The following is a 17,192-nucleotide window of genomic DNA, read 5'->3' as shown; positions in this document are numbered from 1 at the left end:
GGCTCAATTGTGGTCTCAAGTCAAGGACTACTGCATAGTTGTTAAGGAAAAACAATAGACAAAATAGACTGAAAGAGGTTGTGGATTCCCATATCCCACTGGGGATGTTCAAGTAGAGGCTAAATAATATTTATCTGCCTGCTATCTGTCTGTCTATTCGGTTTTTTTATGCCACCCAACTCCCTAAGAACTCTGCCTAGTAATATAGAATCTGCCCAAAGTAGTTATTATCAACGTTGGAAAAAGAAGTATCATTTATATTAATCAGAGGGTAGTCAACTTTTTAATAGGCAACAGCAATGCCTAAGCCTTTTAGGAGTTCAGAAATTGCAAAGTTAATGGGGCTACATCAGATACAGAGACTGAGGAGGGAGTTCTAGTAATCTTTTGGGTTGTATTTAATTTAGATTCCTTCAGTGAAAAGGAGATTTGATTCAGTGGCTTAAATTGCCTCTTTCAGATTTTTAATTTGAAACACATAAGAACTGCAGTTAGAAAGCCTTAAGTATATTCCTGAATATCAAGAATTTGTAAATAGAATACTGTTTACCAAAAGTGGGGACATTACTGGAAAATTAACAAGTGGAAAGAGTGGCGAATCTAGAGAGTACAAGTAAATTGGGGTGGGCATTATCCAGGGATACCACAATTTCAATTTAAAGATGTACCTAATTTGGTATATCGTTATCACACAATGTATGATTCTTTCTTGTCTACATTCTTCTAGCATTTATAGGTGGCTTGTTGAAAATTGCAGACTTCTGTCTCAGCATGCCCTGATTAAGAATAATAAAATTCATTTTGCATCTTAGCAAAAATGAGCTTGCTTTTTCACAGGATGTTCAGAAGAAAAATCTTGTGCAACATGTTCTTTATTTTTCCTTTGTCAACCCAAATCTTTCAAAAACTGAACAAGGAAGGAAGATGCCTACAATTTAGGAAGGTGTTAACGCAATTGAAGAAGACTAAAGGAAATAAATAAAAACATAGATTATCCTCAACAATAGAACTTTTCTTCTTAAGCAACCAGAAGCCAATATGTCAGAATAATGTAATAAATTTCAATAAAAATCCTTTTTCTTTAAGCATACTTCTGGGATTCTGCTATTCCTTAGGGATCATACTTATTGCTTTTTAAAAAAATTATAGACAATTATTATGTTGTTAAGGCTTTCTTTATACTCTCAAATTTTGTCTGAAATTTGGTTTTCATTTCTTTTTCATTTAAGTTTTTTTCATTCGTGTTCATAATATTAACTTTTTGTGAGTGTTCTAAGCTTTTTGGGATTTTTTTCAAACACTCAAAAATGTTTGTTCATTTTATACCATGAGTGAACAAACAAACAAACAAACAGAAAGATTCTGTTTCTTCTTTTTCTAAAGTTGTTAACAACTCCTTTGGACAGATTCTATATTCTACATATCTAATTTTATGTATGCAACTTCTTGTGGTACAGTTAAGTCCATCACTAAATTGCTCTCCACAAGATTGCTTCAGAGTGAGATGATGATAAGTTTCTACTACAGTGATCCCTCGATTAGCACGGTCTCGATTAGTGCGAAACGCTGCAATGCGGTTTTTCAAAAAATATTAATTAAAAAATACTCCACGGTTTTTTTGCTATACCACGGTTTTTCCCACCCGATGATGTCATACGTCATCACCAAGAGTCACTTCTCTGTCTCTTTCTCTTTCTTTCCTGTCACTATGCTTCAATCATTTTCTCATTTCTCTTTTTTCTCCCCTTTTTTCTATCATTTCTCTCTCTCTTTCTTCCTCTCTCACACTCTCTTCCTCCCTTCTCTCTCCCCCCCTCCACTTGCCCACGAGAAGAAAAAAAGCAACCTCTGCCGGGCAGCTCCCCTTGTGCCCCCGCTTTGTGCCTGCCTCTTTTGGGGATTTCTTTTTCTTTTCTTTTTTGCGCTGGCAGCGGGAGCTGTTGGGGAGGGCTCTGCCGGGAAGGCCTCTCAGCTGCAGAGCCGAATGGGGGCGGAGGCAACAGCGGAGCCCGGCGCTGGGGCCATGCGAGGCTGTTCATCCAGGGGGGCGTGGACTGGCAAGTCGCCCTCCTTTCTCTCTCTTTCTCAAGATCGCTTGCCGCTTGCCGCTTGCCTATTGCAGCGAAGGAGGCGAAGCAAGGCTCCAAGCTGCAAAGCGGCAAGCGATCTTGGAGTTTCCCCTTTGCCTGGGCGGCAGGAAGACCAAGGGAAGGTTCCTTCAGCCGCCCAACACCTGATCCGCTCCGCAGCGCAGCAGCAGCGAGGAGCCGAAGATGGGGTTTCCCCTTTGCCTTTACCCCATCTTCGGCTCCTCGCTGCTTCCGCGCTGCGGAGCAGATCAGCTGTTGGGCGGCTGAAGGAAACTTCCCTTGGTCTTCCCCGCCGCCCACACGCAAACTCCACCATCTGCGCATGTGCGGCCATGAAAAAAATGGCGCACATGCGCAGATGGTGGTTTTTACTTCCGCATCCAGTATAACGCGGAAATCGGTTAGCGCGGGAGGTCTTGGAACGTAACCCCCGCGCTAACCGAGAGATCACTGTATACATTTAGAATTTAGTACATGTATGCATGCGTACATTCATTCATGTATGCTTGCTTGTATAGTGAATGAAAACTACAATTACCATATTTTTCAGAGTATAATATACACCTTAATTTTGGGGGAGCAAAACAAGAAAAAAAACAATTCTGGGCATTTAACAGGACTGGGTGAGGTGGGGGACACAAGGGCTTGGGATTCACGATTCTCCCGCTCGATTCCACAAATCAGGTTTCTTGAGACCTTGATTTAGCAATTTTTATTTATTGATTTTGGTGGTGATATGTGCTGAACTTCTCGGCAGTTTGTGTCAGAAGACCCAAGTTATTTCAATAGTTTGATTACATTTCATTTATCTGTGTCCTCAGGTAAATCACTTTTTTTCCCATTTCAAAAACAGAGTGTGCGGAGGCACAAAAAGAGCACCGCGGTTCAGGAGGTGGGTGTTCCGGTCAGTGCTGCAGCCTGAAAACATTTTCCTTCCCAATTCCAAAAATGGGGTGTGCGGAGATCAAAAAAGAGCATCGCCGGTTGTATTGCTAGCATGTTGGAATGACTGATTTTAAGAAATTGGGGTTTTAGAATGTTTTTAGACTTAGATTTTTATATGTTTTGTATTTATTCTTGTTGTGAGCCACCCAGAATCTGAGGAGAAGGGCGGCATAGCAGATAAACAAACAGACAGACAGACAGACAGACAGACAGATAGATAGATAGAATGCTATTTTTTGATCTCCACACGCTTCATTTGTGGAATCGAGGAGGAAAGTGTTTTCGGGCTGCAGCACTGAAACACAATGCTCTTTTATTCCCTCCACATGTTGAGTTTTTGAAATGGGGAGGAAAGTGATTGATCTGAGTGCACAAAGCCTGAAATATTAATCAAGATATTGAAATAACTTGGGTCTTCCGGCACAAACTGCCCAGCGGTTCAGCACACATCACCACCAAAATCAATAAATAAAAATTTCCAAATCAAAGTCTCAAGAAACCCGATTTGAGAATCAGGCGGGAGAATCGTGAATCTCTGTGGTTCTTGTTTCACTAGGGAGTTGCTACGGCAATCAAGGTGAGCTTACACAGATTTCTCTGAAAGGAAGTTCTTGATTGCAGCTTGTTTGCCTACATAATGTCTGGGCCACACCTTTTCTAATAGATTAATAGAGAGCACGTGCAGCCCATATGGCATAAATTAAACAGATAAAGATCTCCACTCCTCCCCACCTTTCTCCTGGCATGGCGAGATGAAGTGACAACTAACAGTTTTGGGTTTTGAGATTCCCACGGAGCTTTTAAAGATGCCAGCATTGCCAAAAAAAACTACTATACCAGTGCTATTTGCTTAATTAAAATCTGCTCAGAGGCTGCATCTTATACTCCGAAAAATATGTATCAATTCTCAAAATGAACTGGCATGCAGAGATATAAAGCATGTCCATTCATTTTTCAGGCAGTTTGCAAAATATATTTTTAAAAACCTCCCCCTATAGATTAATATTCTGTTCAAGCCTAATAGTTTTGGTAAATTTCATTCTTGTTCATTGGCTTTAAAAATAAGTGGAAAAATAATTGAGGCTGTAATAGAATGTTGAGCAATTTACACTAACAGAAAGTAACATATACAGAGAGAAAAGAGAGAAAGAGAGATGGAACTCCTATTGAAACAATTATATTTGACTTTGTTTAATTGCCTATAAAATTGGGACTTTAAAGTCAATCTGCTTGAAATTTAGAAGATTAAATATCTTGGAAGAGTAAATAATACAGTGCCCCATAGATGGAAAGCATCAATAAATTGAGCCACAAATAGATTTTTTCATTTTCAATTTGAAATCAGTAGAAAATGGATATGACAGAATGAAATAAATGAATAAAAAACCGAAATAGATTTAAGAAGATGTAAAATTTAAGTAATTTTTACCTTTAAAATATTTGATTTGCTGCAATATATATATTAACATTTAACTGTTACATTTTCTTTGCTTATGAAAATAAATAATTGCTTTACCTGCTTGGTCTTTAAGTATTTTGGATATAACAACAGGCACTTTGTGCTCGGCACCACCCTGAAAGAGATGATAAAAATAAATTTTCTTTTATGCACTATATGTTACAAAACAACATAATTATAAAATTATGCATACCTTTATACTTAAGCCCAAGCCACCAACTGGTTGTCTACGAAGTTTAACGGTTCTGTGCTTTAAAAAATGGTAGAAAAAACAAATTTAGGTAAAAATACAATATTAGTTGTATGTTTAAGAAGTTTATTAATATACTTTGGTTTATGCAAATACTTGATCTAGAAAGTCAAAAGGAGAAAAATATGGTCTTTAATCAATACTAGTCTTAGTACACCCAAAAGGTTTTCTGGGTTATCGATTAGTCAAAGGTTAATGTCGCCCCGAGTCTTCGGAGAGGGGCGGCATACAAGTCCAACTAATAAATAAATAAATTAAATAAATAAATAAATAATGTGGTGGTATGCAAGTTAGAATAGAGATTATGACTTGAGCATGGTTGCTGTAAAACTGGACTTTAGTTATGCTACATATTACCAAAGCACCCCAAATTGGTGCAAGTATGATTATGGTTAATAATCCAATCTATTCTTCCTATATCTTACTAAAAAAAAATCTTATGTTTTTATCCCTGTTGACCAAATCATGAAGGGCAAAAGAAGTCAACCTATATGAATTTGTTTGGCAACAATCAAATGCTTTTTTATTTTATTGTACTTACAAAGTTTATGCAATGATGTGAGACAATTGGGGGAATTGATACTTTCCCTCCCCCTAGGCTTATAAAATTTATGCATGGTATGCTAGTATGTATGATTGGTTTTTAAATTGGGGTTTTAAATTAAGTTAAACTTAAATATTAGATTTGTTTACATTGTACTATTATTGCTGTGAGCCGCCCCGAGTCTGTGGAGAGGGGCAGCATACAAATCTGATAAATAAATAAATAAATAAATTTTGGGGGATTCTGCAAGCCCGTTGACAGCAAAGCTGAACTACTGAACAATGCCTAATTTGTTGATCACCGTTCTGGGGCTAGCAACATGGCAGCAGCAATAAAGCTGGCAAACATTTATCAGTGAGCCACTAATTTTATTTAACTGCTGTGAGCCATCAAGAGTCATCCTTCTAAACATGGGTGACAGTAGTTGGTTCTAAAACTCTTTACTACTGGCTCATTTTTTGCATATGCGCATAGGCATTCTGGGAGGGTGGGTAAAGTCACCTGCCACCAGCACATGCCACCGAACCAGAATCAAACCACCACTGATGGGTGGCCACATACATCTTTTTAACCCTGCTGTTCTGTTCGAAAAAAGTTAAAAATCTTATGTTCGGGTCACATACGACACAGACCGAAAACTCTTCATTTGAAGTGCTTATTTTGGTCAATTTGAAAACTTTTTTCACTTGGAAAGTAGTCTGAACATTTCTGCACACAATGATATGAAAATTGAAATGAAAAAAGGAAATCTTATTGGTTTATTTTGCGGATATAATGCCCCCCCCCATTTTTGTGAATTTTTTTCAATTTATGGATAGTTTTGCTTGCAAAATCCATTCTATTTTACTAAAGTTGGTGTGGGATTGGTAGCTTGAACATTTCTGAACATAATGATATGAAAATTGAACTGGAAACATTGATGCATATTGGTTTATTTTGTTGATGAAATGCATGCCCCCCCGTTTTTTTGAAATAGTCTTCACTTTATGGATAGTTTTGCTAGCAAAATACATTCTATTTTACTAAAGTTGGTGTGGGATTTGTAGCTTGAACATTTCTGAACATAATGATATGAAAATTGAACTGGAAAAATTGATGCATATTGGTTTATTTTGCACATAAATGGCCCCCCATGCTTATACTCAAATAGGCTTATACTCGAGTAGGCTTATACTCGAGTACAAGACAATATGGTTTTATATTCAAAAATAAACCAATAAGAATCATTTTGTTCAGTTCATTTCTATTTTTCTTATGTTCAGGATTGTTTCAAAAGGATATTCCAAATATTTCTAGCCAAATATGTATAAAAAGTGACAATAATGGCACACAGCAAGGCCGAGGGGGGGTAGCCCTTTTGTGGCAAAAATAAACCAATAAGAACCATTTTTTTCAGTTCATTTATATTTTTCTTATGTTCAGGACTGTTCAATTTAGTATATCAAACCTTTTGGGGGAAAATTCCTTAGGGATTTGTAGCCTTAAAAAATAGAAATTGACACGAAATTCAGAATGAGCGTTGACTCACCTGATACGCTCTTTCTCTTGGTAGAGGAGTCGACAGTCAGGATGGGTTGTACTCGCTTGTAAGAGGCGTGTCCGAGTCATAGAAGTATAAAAAGGCTGGAACCGCCCACAGACCCAGTTTTGATGACGTAACTGAAAACAATGACTCGGAGTGGCAGCACAACTCAGACTCCTAGATTCAACTAATTCAAGAAAAAAACCCTGAACCATATACAGGAAACTTCTTCAGCTCTACATTGAAGAAGGGAAAAAACAAGGAGAGAAGAAAAAGGTAGATAAGGGGAGGGAACTGACTGTCGACTCCTCTACCAAGAGAAAGAGCGTATCAGGTGAGTCAACGCTCATTCTCCTTGGAGGGAGGAGTCGACAGTCAGGATGGGACATGTCAAAGTTATTGTCCCGAGGGATGGGCAACTTCCACTACTTGTTGTAGGACCCTCCGCCCAAAGGCCGCCTGTGCTGAGGCAAATTTATCGATCTTATAGTGGCGGATAAAAGGAGTGAGAGAGGTCCAGGTAGCCGCCTTGCATAAGTCCTCCAGGGGGCATTGAGTGGCCCAGGCCGCCGAGGAAGCCGCACTCCTAGTGGAGTGTGCGGTTATACCTAGAGGCCTCTGGACGCCCTCTACGTCATAGGCTTTGGCAATGGCCCCACGGATCCATCGACCAATGGTGGACGAAGAAGCTTTGAGGCCGATCTTTTGAGGGGAGAAAAAAATAAACAGGGCCTCAGATTGCCTGATGGGCCGTGTTCTTTTCAAATAAACACGAAGAGCTCTCCTCACGTCAAGCGTGTGCCATCTGCGTTCCGAAGGGTGAGAAGGTCGGGAGCAGAAGGTTGGTAGAATAATGTCCTGACTCCGGTGGAAAATTGAATTGATTTTGGGGAGAAAGGACGGGTCAAGGCGGAGGACTACTTTGTCTTGGTGAAAAAGGCATAGGTCCTCTCTGACAGATAATGCTGCTAACTCGGATATCCGTCTGGCCGTTGTGATGGCAATTAGGAAAGATACCTTGAAGGAGAGATATCGTAGAGAAGCCTCTTGTAGAGGCTCATAAGGAGGCTCTGTTAACGAATACAACACCTTTGGGAGGTCCCAAGTGGGGAAACGGTGGACCACAGGGGGGTGCGAGTTGGAAACGCCCCTGAGGAATCTGGACACCAAAGGAACATGAGCAAGGGATATCCAGGTGTCACAAGCGATGATGGAGGAAAGAGCTGCAGTTTGCCGCTTAATGGTATTCAGAGAGAGACCCTTATCTAGGCCATGTTTTAGAAATTTAAGGACCTTTGAGAGGGGAATGCGAATTGGAGACAATCCTTGGGACTCACACCAGGAGCTAAAGGTTTTCCAGGTTGAGGAGTAAATACGCTCCGTGGAAGGTTTGCGAGCCTTATGAATATAATCAATGACATCGTTGTCAAAATCCTGACTCCTCAGGACGCTCCGCTCAAAAGCCAGGCGGTCAAGCGGCACCTGCCTGGGTCCGGGTGTAGGAGGGACCCCTGGGAGAGCAGTTGAGGGTTCACTGGTATTTGCCATGGCTCCACCACCGACAACATTTTTAAGTCCGCAAACCAGGGTTGCCTGGGCCATAAGGGAGCTATCAATATTACCTCCGCTTGCTCCTCCAATATCTTGTGGATGACTTGGGGAAGGATAGGTAATGGAGGAAAAGCGTACAGTAGTCCCCTGGGCCAGGGACAGTGGAGGGCATCGTAGTTCTCCGCCCCCCGGGACGGGAAGCGGGAGAAGAAGCGGGGAAGTTGGGTGTTGAGAGGGGAAGCAAACAGATCTATTAATGGTTTGCCGAACCTCATTGAGATTTGCTGAAAAACTCTCGGATCTAATTTCCACTCCGTTTGCTTTACTGTTGCCCGGCTGAGGGCATCCGCCTGTATGTTGTCTGTCCCCGATATGTGTTCCGATCGGAGAGAGGACAAGTGTCTCTCTGCCCAGAGGCCGATCTTCTTGGCCTCTAGCATCAGAGTCCTGGACCTGGTGCCCCCTTGACGGTTGATATGTGCCTTGGTGGCCATATTGTCGGTCCTGATGAGGACGTCCTGTCCGGCAATCAGGTGGCTGAAGCTCTTGAGGGCCAGGAAAACTGTGTGTAACTCCAGCCAGTTGATGGGGCAGGAAGACTGGCTTGTGTCCCAAAGGCCCTGAGCCTGCTGCTGGCCGCAATGAGCTCCCCATCCCGACAGACTGGCGTCCGTGGTGATGGTTACGGTGGGGGAGGATCGGAACAGGGTACCGTCCTCGATGGCTTCGGACTTCCACCACGTCAGGGATCTTTGGACCTGTGGAGGAAGAAGGGTTCGTCTTGCCAAGTGGGCCTGTCCAAGTTTTTGGAAGGGAAGTAAAAACCACTGGAGATCTCGAGAGTGAAGTCTAGCCCAGGGAACAATGGAAAAACAGGAAACCATCTTCCCTAACAAGGAAGAAAGGGAGGAGAGGGTGGGGAAAGGGTCGCCCTGGATTAGGGACGCCAACCCCCTAATGCTACTTATCCGTTCAGGGGAGAGACTTACTAGACCCACTGAGGAGTTGATAACTGTACCCAAATGGAGGATAGAGGTAGCCGGGGTGAGATGGCTTTTCTGAATATTAATAGAAAAACCGTGAGCTGTAAGGACCTCGACAGTGGTCTTCAAGTGGTCCTGAGCAAGGCTAAAGGACTTCGCTAATACCAGGACATCATCCAAATAGAATTGAAGACGAATGGGTATAGATCTAAGATGGGCAGCTAAAACTGATAAAATCTTGGTGAAAACCCGGGGGGCTGAGGATAGACCAAAAGGAAGGGCCCGGTACTGAAAATGCCTTCCGGCATAGGAGAAACGAAGGAACCTACGATGTTCCTTAGCTATGAGGATATGTAAGTAGGCTTCAGTTAGGTCCAGAGATGCCATGAAGTCTCCCCTTCTGACGCAGGCTAGGATAGTTTTAAGAGAGTGCATCTTAAACTTGTGATATTTTATATACAGGTTAAGGCGTTTCAAATCCAGAATAGGTCTCCAGCCCCCCGAGGATTTGGGGACAAGGAAGAGAATAGAATAAAAACCTTGGCCCTGAAATTCAGGGGGAACGGGCTGAATGGCCCGAATGTCTAACAGGTGCTGTATGGCCTGGTCCATTAGGGCCCTCTTAGAGGGATCTTTGGGAATAGAACAGGCAATGAAGAAAGAGGGGGGAGGGGAAAGAAACTCCAAATGTAAACCCCTTGCCACTGTATTGAGAACCCAGGAATCTGAGGAAATGGCAGACCAATGGGAGGCAAACTTAGCAAGGCGACCACCGATGGGAACTGAAAAGGGATCGGGGTGGAGGATATCACCACCTACCTCTTCGGCCCTGACGGCTTCCTGCAGATCCGCGAAAGGGCCGTTTGGTTCCTCTGCCTCTAGAGTTCTTGTCCTGGAAATTGTGAGGTTTGTAGCTCTGTTGAGCTGAGCTTCTGTAGTAGGAGAAGGATTGATCAGTCTGACGAAAAGGTCGACGATAGTAAGGAGATGGACGTTGAGAAGATTTCCTCTGGCTTGAGGGTAGGATCTTCTTTTTGTCCTTAGAATCGATGAGGAAGGGCTCCAGGACATCACCGAAAAGGTTCTTACCCTTGTATTCTGCTGTAGCAAAACGCCACTTGTGTTTAATATCCACTTGCCACTTCTTCAGCCAGGTCATCCTCCTGGCCGCTATTGAGGAGGCCATGGTTTTGGCTGCAAACCGTGATGTATAAAGAGTAGTATCCGCAAGTAGTTGACAGGTGGCAAACATCTTGTTCAGGCTTTGTTGGGCTGAGATGTCAGAAGCCGGAATCTGTTCCTGCAACTGTCTGATATAGATGAGCATGGACCTGGCGAAAAAGGAAGAGGTTGTAGCTCCTTTAATTGCCCAAGCAGCGGATTGATGACTCTTCTGCAGGAGCTGATCAATTTTACGGTCTTCTCCCTTTAGAAGATCCTCCTCCTTTCCCGGCAGGTTCTCTGAAGAATGCAGGGCAAGAACTGAGAAGTCTATAGCGGGGGGCTCTAGGAAAGAGGCGAGCTCCAGAGCTACATTAAAAAATCTCTTCTCTAGATTAGAAGGAGCTGGACCTGCTGCCGGATTTAGGCATTGTTTAGTAATAGTCTCTACGAAGAGTGGCGGGGCCGGTATTATGTCTTGCTCCTCCGTGTAAGGATTCCACAGGGTCTCCACTTGGGAAGCAGAAGGTTGGGCTTGAGTGGGCGGAGCTGTGAGCCCCGCAGTTGAACGAGCCTTCAACAAAATGGTAGAAAATAACTCTGCTGGGAATAAGGCTGCTGATATAGGCAATGCTGGAGAAGCTTCTTCGTCCTCAGACAGACCGGCATGACCCCCCTCTGGAGGTTCCTTGTCAGAAGAATCCGACTCCTCAGCCGAGGAGTCAGACCAAGAATCTTGGGTAGGTCTGAGGATAGAGGCAGCAAGGGAAAGAGGGGCCACTGGTGGCGCAGGTACTGGTCTAGAAGGAATGGTAGTGGTTAAGGTGCTAAGCTTAAGTTCAATGCTGCGTTGAATTGCTGAATCAATCCACCTCTGGATAGCTGCTGCATCAAAGGTTGATGAAGAGGAAGGGTGGACTTCTGGGGGAGGCATCACTTGAGGAATCTGTTGAGAGACCTCTGAGGAAGGGCCAGGTTGAACTGGAGGTGCAATGAGAATCGTAGGAGAAAGAGGAACTGGGGGTCTAGAAGTGTCTGGGATCAAATTTTGATTTGGCAAACCAGCTGGGCCCCAAACGCTGGCAGCCAGAGTTTCAGCGGACCCAGAAGGGGTAATAGTAGCTGGAGCCTGATTAGGAATTCTGGGAGTAGGGGAAAGAGCCCTAGCTGCTCTCTCATGGAGGCGTTGAAGGGTAAGATCCCTACGCCTCTCTGCTTTCGAAGGTTGAGGAGTAGGGATTATGTTGTCTGGAATAGGGGACATGAGATCAGAATCCATTTGTAGAGGCCTGACAGATTTTTTGGTTCTTTTCCCTCCTGCTTTAGCTAGGTCTGACATGGCAAGACAGCTAGAAAAAGGGAGAAGGGAATAAAAGGTAGAGGAAAAGTTAGTAAGACAAAGTCCCCTTGCAGGGGTCTGTGATGGGACAAATAAAACAAAGGTGACTAAATAAAAATTGTTGAAAATGTCCCTTGCAAGGGAGATCTAAATATATAGAAAATAACCTAGTCCCTATCTCCTTCTTTACAGCCTGGTCTGAATAAATTCTCCAGAATATGGGAAGGTACTGAGACCGTTATAGAATTAAGCCAGCAGATGGCGCCAAAAGAGCTGGAGTTGCTTGGAACTGGAGTAGCTTGGAACTGTATGAATTCCAGCCGGCCGATAATTAGGGGGGGGAAAAAACCTCTCTAAGAGGGTTTACTATCCAAAAAACAAAAAAACAAACAAAACCCCCTGAGAAGGAATCAACAGGGGCTTGAAAAAACTTCCCTGAGATACTAGGAGAAGCAATTAACGCCTCCTAGCTGAGGCCAGAGAATTAAGTAAACAGACAATTTCTGCTGCGTCACAAGCTATCGGCCCCTTTTTTTTTTTTTTTTTTTTTTACTCTCTCCCAAGCTTCCTGGAAAATCTGACACGGAGTCAGAAACCAGCTCTCTGGTAGGGAATCAAGATAAAATGAATCACCACTGAAGCTGTAACCAGCTACAGGGGAAAGTGGTCACTCTGAGGTCTCGCCCGTTCTGACTAGGGAAAACGTTGGCAAAGAGAGCCAGACTGTAACCAGTCAGAAGCCCTCACCAGGCTTATGGCTTGCCTGCGAGTGGCTCCAAGGCAGCCCTAACGGCAGAAGGAGACAAAAAAAGGAGCCAGGGGGGTGTGGAAGGCCTGGGGCCCTACCACCCAGCAGATAGAGCTGTACCAAGAGGTCACCGCACCCTACTGCTTCCTCAGGACCAATTTAAACTGAATAAAGTAGAATTACTAACCTAATGAGATCATTTATAAGGAGTCACATACAAAATAGGTTGTGCTGCCACGTGTCTCTGTTAGAAGCGAGTCAGAAAAACTGGGTCTGTGGGCGGTTCCAGCCTTTTTATACTTCTATGACTCGGACACGCCTCTTACAAGCGAGTACAACCCATCCTGACTGTCGACTCCTCCCTCCAAGGAGAAAGGATGGGGGGAGGGGCTTTTTGATCAACATAAAAATATAAGTCTCAATTTTTCCAGTTCAATTTTCATATCATTATGTTCATAAATGTTCAAACTAGTTTTCCAGTTGAAAAAGTTTTCAAAAAGATCAAATTCAAGTACCTAAAAAAAATCATTTTGGTCCGGGTCTATATGACCCGAACAGAGTAAACATGACTTTTTTTTGCCCAGAAAAAACATTTCCCCCCCACCCCCACAAATATTTTTTTGATGATCAGCATTGGTAAATTGAGTAAATGAATGCCTAAGATTTTAAAGAATATTTCGGATTTGGAGCATAAAAAAATAAAAAGTGAAAATGGATGCAAGCAGCCGAGGGGGGGGGGGGCTTATTTCTGATGTTAAAAAACCAATAAGAATCATTTTTTTCAGTTCCTTTATATTTTTCTTATATTCAGAAATGTTCAAGCTACCAATCCCACACCAACTTTAGTAAAATAGAATGCATTTTGCAAGCAAAACTATCCATAAATTGAAAAAAAATTCACAAAAACGGGGGGGGGGCGTGCATTATATCCGCAAAATAAACCAATAAGATTTACTTTTTTCATTTCAATTTTCATATCATTGTGTGCAGAAATGTTCAGACTACTTTCCAAGTGAAAAATGTTTACAAATTGACCAAACATAAGCACTTCAAATGAAGAGTTTTCGGTCCGGGTCGTATGTGACCCGAACAGAAGATTTGTAACTTTTTTTGCCCAGCAAAAACTAAGCCCCCCACCCCCCAAAAAAAATTCTCATAGAGAGAACCCCTGAAATGATGAAAAGTCATGAAATTTCAAGTTTCAGATATGTAGGGAAAATGTTTTACAGGGGACTCAAACTTGGTTTCGGGTCACATACGACCCGAACAGAACAGCAGGGTTTTTAAATACATAAATGGATAATTGTAATGTAAGAGAAGTAAATGGTAAAGAGTAACACTGTCTGAAAGGAAAAAAAGAAAAGTATATACAATGAATATATATATACCAGGGTGATTTGACACAAATAACATGTAACCCTTCCCTGGTACAGAGCTGAAGGGATTGGATATTGTAGCCTGGAGGTTAATTCTCTGCCATACAAGGCCAAGGTTGCAAGTTCAAGTCCCAGTGAGGGTATGGCTAGCTGATGAGGACAAAATAAGGCTGAAATAGATCTATCCTAGTCTCCCTTAATTTTCAAATTCAGCAAAAACATGTGACTATATTTATACAGTTTTCCCTTGGTTTTCATGGGGGATGCGACCGAGACTGCCCGTGAAAGTTGAATTTCTGCAAAGTAGAGATACACTATTTTTGGCTATGAACAGTATCACAAGCCTTCCCTTAACACTTTAAAACCCTACATTACAATTTCCCATTCTCTTAGCAACCATTTAGATTATTACTCACCATGTTTATTTATTAAAGTTTATTAAAAAAATATTTATTAAAGGTGGACGAAAGTTTGGCAATGACAAATGACGTCATTGGGCGGAAAAAACCGTGGTATAGGGAAAAGAACTGCAAAGTATTTTTTAATTAATATTTTTGGAAAACCGTGATATAGACTTTTTGCGAAGTTTGAACCCGTGAAAATCGAGGGAAAACTGTACACACACACACACACACACACACAATGAATAGATGGTGGAAGGAAGCAACAGATCTGAATGAAAAGGATTTGATTTTGCAGAATGGAGTTAATAAATAAAGGCAAAAAAGCAAAGCAGTCAAAGCAAATTGTCAGAGAAAAAAAATTAAAGGATTCCTCAGAAAGTATGGTGTCATCTATGCTTATCAAAGTAGGAATTCATACATTTGTGAGAGTTTTCTATTATACTCCAGTAAATGGCAAAAATGAAAGAATCAGGGATGAGGTTTTTGTAAAAAGAAGAAAGTGAACAGGTGGCTTGAATAGATGGGAAATGAAAGGTGGAGTGTGGACAAGACAAGAAAGCATGGACAAAGATATCCAGCTATTTAGAAACGGAAAAATGAAAGGGAATGTTGACTTTCAGTAATTATCTGCTTAGAAACATGTGTTTAAACATGTGTCTCTATGCATATGCATGGATAAAGGAAAGCACAAAAAAGCATAGCCAATCATATTGCTTATAATAAAAAACTGAGGAAAATTGGTGAAATTAATATTGTCCAAACATGCACTTTCCCTTCTTCGTTTTGTACCACTGTGGAGAATCCCAAGTCTCTGCTGTTTGCACTAACTCTGAAAAATTATGCTTTCTCTTGCTAGATTTTTACTATCGACGTATTACCTGTGACCCCAAAATTGTCCACCCTTCTCTCTAAAGCCAAGTGGTTATTCTTGATACATTCCCCTTCCAGCACCTTTGTTCAAGAGGAAAGTTGCTAGGTTATTTGACCACCTTTATTTCAACTGCTTCTACTTAATGCAAAGTTTTCCAGCAAATCTGTTTTCATCCATAATTGGATAGTGAATGAAAGTGTGGATCTGATTTGCATAACCAAATGTGAATGGGCGAAGAGGGGAAGTCAACATCATGATATTCTCAAAGAAAGAGATGAGTTATTTCAAGAAAAAAGAGAGTGTATGAATTAATGTGCACACTTGGTGGAATCAAGAATAGTTTCTAAGGATAGAAAAGTATGGAGAAGTACAGCGAATAATGTTAGAAATTAGTTATACACTGTACTTTCTTTTTCTTTACTGATGCTATTATTCTTTTTTCCCCCTTATTATTTCTTACTTACTTACATTTGCGTCATGTTTTCACCAAAAAATAATAGCTATTCTATCTACGTGTATATGCTAAGGGAAATAATTATATTCTCTGTTCAGTGCTTGAACTATAAAATATTTTATAAAAGAAAGTGTTGTTCAAGTACTAGTCTACTGAAGGTTTTTTTAAATTTGATGTTCCATTGAGAGCTCAAGCCATTTCTCTATTCACAAAGTTGAATGGGAGCTTAATATATCATTCAGAGACACTAAATATGATATGCCAAGCACATGTCTCATTAAAAAAAAGAGTTGTGATACGAATACTATAGTAACCCAGATGTGTAAATTTGATTAATACATTTTTTTTCTTAAATGTTTTTCTTGGACTTTAAACTGTTGAAGAATTTTAAAAATGCAGATATTGTTTCCAACAAAAAAACTTGTACTTGACTCTTTGCATTTGCAATCTTTTACACACTGGTTTTAAGTTTTTGGTCTAGATCAGTTTTCTACCACTATCAATTGACTATTCACCCAGTGAACTGATGTTCTCTTCATTTAATCCATTCCTTGTGGCTAATTTCTTAGTATTTTTTGAAGAAAGTACATGTAATAAAAAAAATCTTTATGGATTGCATTTTTGATACTTTATTCATGCTGTTTTCTTGAAAACTGATATAATAATAGAAAATAAAATGACTCATTTTATTAACTGACATTAAATATTATATAATTTAGCAACATCCGAGTCCAGTTCTACGTATAATGCCATTTCTCATCACTTGGCTAGATCAAGATTGTTTTTAATACTGCAAGTGAGACACATTTCTTAGAAGTTCCCCAAAGATGGGCTCAAGTACAAGTCCGAAAGCTCAGAAGATTAAACCTCTTGTCCCAGTGACCGATACAAGATTGATCTTGCAACATTATCCTGGGGCATATATTTGTTGTTAATACTGTTCTTATTGTATTTATTTGTGCTTTTTAAAAATTTGTGCACCAGTTTGAGAAGTTGGTTTGGTTTCCTAAACCAACTTTCATAAGGAACTTTCATAAGTCTATCTAATTAGGTAGATTAATGCACCAAGTTTAATATACTTCATACAATGTTATATAGATGAAGTTGCATTCATATAATTGGACAAGCCATTGCAGTCTTTCCTTATATGTGCTCCCAAATGGGTAGAATTGATTTGTTGGATGAGATGGCTACAAAGGGTAAGAGGCAGAAACTTTAAACATTGAAACAACATTGTAACTATCTCACTTCATATGAAAAGCAACTGACAAGATTCAGTTTAGGGGAAAAAAGTTTTAAATTTTCAATAGCGTTTTGATTTTGTATTAACAAAGCAAGGACCACTTTGCATAATCAATTCCGTCCCCTGTATTCACTTATAAAACAAGAAACATATGGATATAATTATGTTCTCTTGGATCATAGTCAACCTTTCTTCCAATATCAGGCTCCTATGAAACCAGTGAATTTTAAAGCAAAAGCCTCTATAGATCTC

The 17,192-nt window shown here is 40.9% G+C and overlaps 1 protein-coding gene across 5 annotated transcripts in view; it reads right to left on the bottom strand.

Moving 5' to 3' along the window:
• Nucleotides 1-17,192, bottom strand: part of SNTG2 (syntrophin gamma 2) — a 249,146-nt gene that overhangs the window by 156,713 nt on the left and 75,241 nt on the right. For 4 of the 5 annotated variants that reach the window (XM_070732927.1, XM_070732929.1, XM_070732930.1 and 1 more), the window contains exons 3-4: nucleotides 4,688-4,744; nucleotides 4,552-4,609 (exon numbers count right to left, since the gene is read on the bottom strand). In XM_070732927.1, the coding sequence (XP_070589028.1) occupies nucleotides 4,552-4,609; nucleotides 4,688-4,744 (115 nt within the window). The remainder of the gene's footprint in view (nucleotides 1-4,551; nucleotides 4,610-4,687; nucleotides 4,745-17,192) is intronic. The other variant, XM_070732931.1, reaches the window with a different exon arrangement.

This window comes from Erythrolamprus reginae, chromosome 1 (genome assembly GCF_031021105.1).
Source record: "Erythrolamprus reginae isolate rEryReg1 chromosome 1, rEryReg1.hap1, whole genome shotgun sequence".
NCBI lineage: Eukaryota > Metazoa > Chordata > Lepidosauria > Squamata > Dipsadidae > Erythrolamprus > Erythrolamprus reginae.
Note: the sequence above shows the minus strand (reverse complement) of the source record. Positions and strands in the feature narration are given on the sequence as shown.